This window comes from Artemia franciscana, chromosome 9, assembly GCF_032884065.1.
Source record: "Artemia franciscana chromosome 9, ASM3288406v1, whole genome shotgun sequence".
In the NCBI taxonomy this organism is placed as follows: Eukaryota; Metazoa; Arthropoda; class Branchiopoda; order Anostraca; family Artemiidae; genus Artemia; species Artemia franciscana.
The window spans coordinates 12,609,022-12,617,717 of record NC_088871.1 but is presented as its reverse complement, the minus strand read 5'-3'; the positions used below and the strand labels follow the sequence as shown (position 1 = coordinate 12,617,717).

At 33.4% G+C, this 8,696-nt stretch overlaps 2 protein-coding genes across 3 annotated transcripts in view; one reads left to right on the top strand and one right to left on the bottom strand.

Moving 5' to 3' along the window:
* The first annotated feature begins 679 nt into the window (after positions 1 to 679).
* LOC136031014 (uncharacterized) overlaps positions 680 to 8,696 on the top strand; it is a 36,163-nt gene continuing 28,146 nt past the window's right edge. For both annotated transcript variants that reach the window (XR_010618413.1, XM_065710186.1), the window contains exon 1: positions 680 to 1,147. Coding sequence is in view for 1 of the 2 variants with exons in the window: in XM_065710186.1 (XP_065566258.1) it covers positions 1,101 to 1,147 (47 nt within the window). In the remaining variant the exon portion in view is untranslated. The remainder of the gene's footprint in view (positions 1,148 to 8,696) is intronic.
* LOC136031015 (calcium/calmodulin-dependent protein kinase type 1-like) overlaps positions 4,185 to 8,696 on the bottom strand; it is a 43,741-nt gene continuing 39,229 nt past the window's right edge. Inside the window, exon 5 of the mRNA XM_065710187.1 lies at positions 4,185 to 4,728. Coding sequence (XP_065566259.1) covers positions 4,488 to 4,728 — 241 coding nt within the window. The 3' untranslated portion in view covers positions 4,185 to 4,487. The remainder of the gene's footprint in view (positions 4,729 to 8,696) is intronic.

The window sequence follows — 8,696 nt, the reverse complement described above, 5'->3', positions numbered from 1 at the left end:
CTCATATGGGCTTCCCATCTAGCCCATGTTCACTGCACTTTTTGTAGTCAATTACAGACAGTTGAATTTTTTGTTTCTGGCCCAAATCTCTTGGTGTATAAATGCAAGTTCACTTGTATAAGAGTCGAGGCAAATTGTAGGAGGCCCTTGTAGGCTTTGAATTGGACTCTTATTTCCATTTATATTCATTGTCAAATTTTACAATATATTGTCTCACTCGCCGTGAATTAACACGTTAGACCCTCAACAGGTTGACTCTAGTTCAGCATTGTGGAGTGATATGCATGAGAGGAAAATTTTCATCCAAGTCAACTTGTAGTCAACCTGCGATTGTTCCCCAGCGAGAACCTCCAACCGGTACAACTCTAGTTCGTCATTGTAAAAAGACACGTTTGCATGGAGCATAAATGGGAGACAGTAACAACGGCCATCCAAGGGGTAAAATTAACCTGGACAATTTGTCTTGGCTTTTTTCGTCAATTGGCCATGACTTCCGTTCAAAAATCCGTTCAAAAAATTCCGTTCAAAAAATGCGTCTCTCTTGTTTCATACCTTGTACTTATTAATTGAATTAACTATTTAAAAGAACAACCGGAAAACAAGTGATGGGTGACAGAAAGCATTGGTTTTATATAATTTGGACTATATATTTGCTTTTTAGGGGAAGGGGGGTTGGCGGTAAAGTATAGGGGGGATCCATGCAAAAGGTGTTAGCTACAGCTATTGTGCGTATTATGAAATGTTTTCTTAACATGTTTCCTTCTCTAGGCTTATACCCCTAAGCTGTAACTATTGCTGACGAAATTGGAATTCCCTAAGAAGCAAAGTCCTGCGGATGTAACTGTTCCAGTCATCTATGCAGTCAGCACAGTAAAGCGAAAATATTTTTACACTGTGACAGTCATCAATGATGATTTCACATTCATGAACTTAGCTATTGACTTTTAATTAGTTCCCAGTCCTTTTGGCACAGACAACGCGGGTTTTAATGCGCAATTTAAATACGTATTTAAAACGTTTTCCATGAATTTGATGAGCAGAAATGGAAGTCATTCAAGAATCTATGTCAAAAGATAAGGATAAAATTGTAACTGAAGTGTATGAAAAAATTCCTACCTATAAAGAACGGTGTCGATAATACAAAAGGGTAAGGTAATAATTTTTGATGTTATTCTTAAGTCTGGTTTATAATAATTGCCAATAAACAAAGTACAGCAAATTCGATAACTCTAGTACCGAGTCTAACTTTAGGTTCTGACCTTCTCACAAGTGCCAAATGAGCTCTTAGCTCTTGTTTTTCTTTTTTTTTTATTACAAAAAGTAATTCGAAAAGTGCTATCTAGGTATTATATTTGGTATTGCAGAAGTTATTCCGCGTATGGCTACTTAAAAAGAAACCTTTAAGGAACTAAAATAAGTTTCCCGACTGAGTTAAGTATAAGCCATTTGTTTACACTTGCTTATCTAAATAATTATTCAAGAACCATCGAAGTTTAGTTTTCCGTTCTAGAATTAGAAATTACCACCTTTATTTCAACCAATTTATTACAGACGAAATTAATAGGTTTCAAACTGTCCATTTGCATTTGCAAACTACCGTATTTAGTTTTTTCAATAATAAAAAAAAAACAAACAGACAAAAACCTTATTTTTGATCGCCATTTTGATTATATGCTTAAATTCGTACTCTTTTTTCAAATTGTAAATAAGATTTAGTTATAACAAAGCAACCTAGGAAACTGTAGTCTTTTTTATGTTGGGCCTGACTTCCTGCAACAGTCATCACTGAAACCAGAATTGACTTGGTAAAGTAAAATTATCCTATTTTATTTACTATGGACATATACTTTACTAACTTTTTTTAGACCTCATCAGCTTAAAAAAAATCTACAAACGGAAAAAATAATTAAGAAATTCCCAAAATTTCGTTAGTTCCTTTTGAAGGAAACGGAAACAAAATTGATGTTCCTTTTTGAGGAAACCGAGACAAGCATTTATCAACTTCAGTACAATCACAATCCAATACCAGAGACGCTGTCAAATTATGTAAAAAAGAACCTGAAATATTATTTAAAAAATCTAAAACGCTACAAAATTAAAAAAAATATAGGATAAACAAATATCAAGGGAAATCCTTGAATTTATCCCCCTTCCACAAACAAAAAAAAAAATTCAAAATTAGTGTACACCTTTCGAAGGAATCCAAGAAAAAATGTACACTTGTCAACTTCCGTACTATTCACAAGCCAATATGATAGACGTTACCAAATAATAATAATAACAAAAAAAAATCCGGAAATGTTATTTAAAAAAGTCCAAAACTTAACAAAGTTGACCTTTCTCATTTGAAAGGAACCGATAAAACAAAATTTGTCAAGTTCAAATGCTTTCACCAATCCAAATCACAAAGAGAACAAAGCATTTCATTTCTCTTTGTCTTTCCAGAGTTTTCCTTTTCCAAAGAAATCAGGTAACACTGAAAGCTCCAAAATGGCTTTATTATGTCTGAATGTTTGATTTCTTTGTAAGCACAAAGTCATTTCTAAAAAATATCTGTCGAAACTGTCAAAGTTTCAAGAAATAAAAAACTTAAATGAAAGAAACTTAGCAGAATTCACATTTGTTTTCTTTAAAACTGGCTAAAGATTTTTGTTTTTAATCCGTTGCAAAATTTAGCCAAAATAGACTGAATTAGTCAAGCGTCTCAATATTATGCCATTAAGGCGATATCGCCCTATTTTGCCAGTTATAAATCTTTGAGTTTGCATGACTAAGCTACTTAGAATTGATTGGGTGGTTTTGCCATAGCTTGTAGAGCTTTGGATAAGAGACCCTAACAGACCATATAAAACTAAAAGACTCAAATCATTAAACAACACGAATTTTTTTCGACTAAACGAAGAAGAATATTCTTTTTAAAGTTCAGGAAAGGACAATCCCTACAACGTTCTAGCATGCCTACTAAGAAAACGTTAAAATCAGCTCAAATGAAATATTATTCGAGTAACTTGAAGTTTTGAAAGTTCTACGTGGTGCTAGCCACTTTAATTGAAAACCTAGCGACAGGAGGAACGTATTATTTATGCCGTGAGAACATTGAATACACACATCGCTTTGCTTCACAATTACTAAAATCATACTGTTCTTTATTTTAAACTAGTCACTCATTAGCTTTTTGAACTATCGACACATTCAAGATCCCCTATCAATTATTACAAGAATTTTAAAGAAATTTTGAAAAAAAATTACCGAAAAATTACCTAAATTCGAAGTCAATTTACCGAATATCTTAATAATTATTTGCCGTTCTTTGAAGTAGTCTTCAATTTAAGTTATTCCAATACTATTATGATAAATAAAACGGCTAAAAACACTACATTAGTCAGGACTCTAGGAACAGACTTTGATAAGCCCTGAAAACTTATGAAGCACAACAACTGCTTCAACTTCAGATCTTCAAGATTTTTTGGAATTTTATGTATATATGGGAATTACGCAGAGACAAATTATAATTCTCCAAGGATTACTTTTTGTTAAACCTTTACCGCCAAATTTTACATATTTCATTACCATATTACAACTATTTTGCTTAACATTTTAACTTACTGTCACATCTTACTAATGTCGTCTATTCCCAAAACGATGGGGGAGGAGATAAAGGGTATTTTCCAGATTTTAGGGGAGTACAGTTTATCGTTCTTTCAGGAAAAATACCAAAAAAGGCATTCTTCTATAAAAAATACAATTCAAGGGGGCGAACAATCTAGGAGAAGGTGGACAAGGAGGCCTATGCACCCCCCACCTCCCGTCCACGTTCCTGCATCTTATAACACTTTACTAATCTTCCTAATAGTTTTGTTTATTATTCACTTCCTTTTATCAAAGCGGAAAGATGAAGTTTCCCATAAGGACAGAATTTTGTGAAACAAAACTAAATTCATTATGAAATTCTTTTTTCGAATAAATGTCGCGTAGAATAAGACCTGTGTCAACGAAAAACTGTAATCTTCCAACTTACAGGATACCCCCGCTGCCACCCCCCCCCCCACTCTCTCTCTCTCTCTTCCTTCATTCGGGTTGCAACTTGATGCAATGAGAAACATCTTATGGCATAAAACTTGTTTTTTTCAGACGCGTGTTTTTTATTATTTTAAATGAAGTAGGTTAATTTAGGAGAATGAAGTTTCGGGAATCAGCTCAAGTATTTCTAAGAATCCCTGAGAGGTTCATTTTCGTAACTCAACTATTTCCTAAAAGATATTGAAGAAAGCAAGATCCGAAAAGCGATTGTTTACTCTACAGTTCTTACCTTGCGGTCAGCTTTTCAAATATCCAAGCTGACTGTTAATTTCATAGTGAGGTTTTGTTAAATTAAATAAAAAAAAAGTTTTTTTTCAACTGAAAATAGGGAGTGACATTAATACTTAAAACGAACAGAAATTATTCCGTATATGAAAGGCGTTGTCCCCTCATCAACGCCCCGCTCTTTACGCTAAAGTTTGACTCTTTCTCCAAACTCTACTTTTTAAAACAATAAAAAACGTATTCAAGTATTTCCCCATATGACTTAAATAGCTCATAGTTCTTACCTTTAAGTCTCTATGAACAACACCTTGGTCGTGCATAAAATCAACCGCTTCCAAGACTTGCTTAATTAGAAATGAGGCATCTCTTTCCGTATATGACCCCTTTTCAACAATTCGGTCGAATAGTTCACCACCAGTAACTCTAAAGGAAAATGACAAAATGAAAAAGGCATGACAGAAATGTACAAGCTGACGAAACTGCCAAAACAGTTTTTTCTTCGACTGTTAGGCATCCATCTTTTTATCTAGATCATCTTAGTAATATCCTATTTTTTTCTAGATGTTAAGCTACTTAACTTCGGTCGTTAAGTTTCTACACAACTTTTCTAGATCGTTAAGCTTACATCTATTATCTAGATCGTCTCAATGAGGTTCTGCCGTTTTCTTTTAGATCATTAACCTTCTTAACTTTGATCGTTAAGCTTTTACACTTATTTTCTATATCATTAAGGTTCCATCTTTTTTCTAACTAGATCGCCTTAATAAGCTTCTATTTATTTTTTCTAGATCGTTAAGCTTCTAAGTTTCTTTTCTAGATAGTTCAGCTTCTATCTTTTTATCCTGATCATCTTGATAAGCTTCCATGATTTTTCTAGATCGTTAAGCTGCTTAACGTCGATCCTTAAGCTTCTAAACTTCTTTTCTAGATCATTAAGTTTCTGTTTATTATCTACTCTTAATAAGCATCTATCTTCATCTTCATGAGTTTCTATCCTTTTTTTTATATCGTTAATCTACATAACTTCGATCGTTAAGCTTTTAAACTTTTTTTCTATATCGTTAAGGTTCCATCTTTTTTTAACTAGATCTCCTTAATAAGTTCCTATTTATTTTTTCTAGATCGTTAAGCTACTTAACTTCGATCGTTAAGCTTCAAAATTTCTTTTCTAGATAATTCAGGTTCTATCGTTTTATCTAGATCATCCTAATAAGCTTCCACGATTTTCTAGAATATTAAGCTGCTTAAATACGTTCTGACACCATACTGGCTATGCATGACGTATGAAAACAAGAAAGGAAATAATACATGAAAAGAGAAAAAATCTTTTTGAGCACTAAAGACGATTTGGCGGAGGTCCTTGTCGAAATATTTGCTTGATTTTCATTTTCATATTTTGCTACTGGCTGACATCCTCGTTTTTCACCTATTTTATTTTTCTCTTTTCATTTATTATTTCCTTTCTTATTTTAATAAGCTGCTTAACATCGCTCGTTAAGCTACCACACTTCTTTTCTAGACCGTTAAGCTTCTATCTAGATCGTCTTATTAAGCCTCTATCATTTTTTTTAATAGATCGTTAAGCTACTTAACTTGGATCGTTAAGCTTCTATACTTCTTTTCTAGATTTTCAGGCTCCTATTTTCATCTAGATCTTCTATACAAGCTTCTGTCTTATTTTATTTTATTTTTTCTTATTGTTAATCTACTTAACTCCGATCGTTAAGCTTCTACATTTCTTTAAGCTTATATTTTTTTTTTTATCTAGATCGTCTTAGTAAGCTTATATTTTATTTTTCTAGATCGTTAAACCGCTTAAAATCGATGGTTAAGCTTCTACATTTCGTTTCTAGAACGTTACGCTTCTATCTTACAGAAACACATATTTAGTTCGACTCGGCAGTGTCTGAACTTCTTTTGACTGCAAATTTTGGCTGATCAAAGTTTCCCGCTCCTTTTCCATGATATAAGCACATTTTAATCCCACATGTTCAATATTTTCAATACACCTAAAGACATCCTACTATCTTTTATCTGCATTCACAGTAAAGCTGCCCTCGGTACCCTAACTGTAAATCTTTTAGAGTCTATTGTGTCGTTTGCACTTCAATGACAACAAACTATATTTTAAACATTTGTTCATAATTATAACGTTAAAAAAATATGGTTTAATAAAACCTTGAATCGTTGAGATTTCCAGGAATTAATATCGTTAGGCCTACATACTAAACATTCAGTCTATCTTCATAGATTCTTTCCAATCACCCTGATTATTATTGTGATTAAATAAAAAAGTTTTTTAAACTGAAAGTAAGAAAGAAGATTAAAACTAGAAACCAACAGAAATTATTCTGTATATGAAGTGAGTCGCCCCCTCCTCAACCCCTCACTCTTTAGGCTTAAGTTCTTCAACCCCCCTCATATACAAAATAACTTCCATTGGTTTTAATTTTTAATCCTGCTTCTTGCTTTCAGTTGAAAAATCTTGTATTATCTAAATTCTGGTCATTTTCCAAGTTAATCCACGAAATCACCCCCCCCCCCTTGCATTGAAAATTACCCCCAGAAAATTTTAACTCAGAATTCTCCCCCCCCCCCTAAAAAAACAAATCCGCGAATTGTCCAATAACAATTACTATAAGTAAACAATGGGCAAATTGCATCCTTCCAGAGGAGATGTGGGGATCATATCATCCCCAGAGGCATACATATTGGATATTTGAACTATACTGAGCTCAAAGTTTTGATTGGATGGCTTTTGGAAAAAAGGGCGTGGGGTAAGGGCCAGTTACCCTTTAATATTTTTGGTCGTTTTTAAAGGCCACTAGAACTTTTAATTTCCGTTCGAATAAGCCCTATCTCGATCTTTTAGTGCTTTTGGTTTGAAACAAACGCCCCTGGGGAAAAAACAAAAACAAATGAAAAAACACGCCCCCGTGACCTTTCTTCTGGGGAAAAATAAACTTCCACGTTTTTCTATTTTGGAGCTTAAAAGGATGAATCTGAAGGTATGAGTTTCACTAAGATCGCTTGATTTTTTGCTAGTGTTTCCCCCTTTTTTGAAAATCAGGCAAATTTTCTCTCATAATTTTGATTGGAAACATTAAATTTTATTATTGGTAACATTAAACTTTATGTATCTAAAATAAGCATAAAAACCCAATTATTTTTTTGATATTCTAACTGTTATGAGAATTCTTTTTTTAGAGATTCGGTTACTATTTGGCCGAATCACTCCTTACTTACAGTTGACCACGAACTGTTTGATTTTATTTTTCGTCAATGCTTTGAAAAATTAAAGAGCACTTTTCAAAATGCATTTAGTTTTTAACAAAAAACAAATGAAGCATTAAATTTGAGAAGATTTACAGTTAGGAGGAGAGGGAGCAACCAAACTCCTATTAGTAGTATCTATCCGTTTGATTTGAGTATTTATTTGAATTTCTCTTCGTTTTTAGTTTGTTTAATCCTTCATTTTATTTTGTTGTCATTTTAAGATTGAATTATTATGGGACTTTATTTCTGCTCGTCTTAAGTTTCAATATGGCTCTTTACTTTTCTTTGAAAAACATCTTTTTATGAGGTTTTTTCCCTTATATTAATTGTCAGAAAGAGCTAACCATATATGAATAGACATCTATGGAATGACAGCTATAGAACTATAGACGTCCTTTACTTAAGACAGGGGGCTGAAAATTCTCGTAGACAATCGGGGGCAGCGTTGCCAACACTTTGACATGAATTGTTCCAATTTCCGACCAAACTTGAAACACAAAAAACCCTTGCTGGTATAATTATAGTATTATACGTCAGTATCGGTTTCACGGACAAAATACTTGAATAAACTTAAAAGCAAGCGATTTTTTTTTACCCCATTTTTAATCTTAATCCTCTCTAAGAAATCAACTTAGAGCGCGGTTTTTTTTTTCGCACGAAGATTCCTGAAATTTGCAGAAATTTCTTTTGGTGCCCCGTTTGCATTGTACTAAAATCCTTTTTTGTGCTTTCTAGCACCCCTAAGAGGTGACGAGAGGGAGCTTAGAAAATTTTGAAAAGTGAGCCTTGGCCAGGCAAATACAATCAAATTGTACCCAAAATACTGGATTGTGCCATAAAATGTCCGAATGGGCCGAACTGTACCAGCACCTCGAAATCGTTCAAAGACAGAACAATTGCACGCGTTAGCAACGCTGATCTGGGCCTCACACTTAATATGAATGGAAATGCTCCTTACTTCTTTCAGGGTGTGAATTTTATGCTTCTAATTATGCCTTTAAGGACATTTTTGTAGTTCTTGTGAACATCTTCTTGAAAATTAACGAGTCAAAGCATACTTAGCTACAACACCAGTTTTAAACCAACATTGATGAAATTCGACATTTCTTATCCAA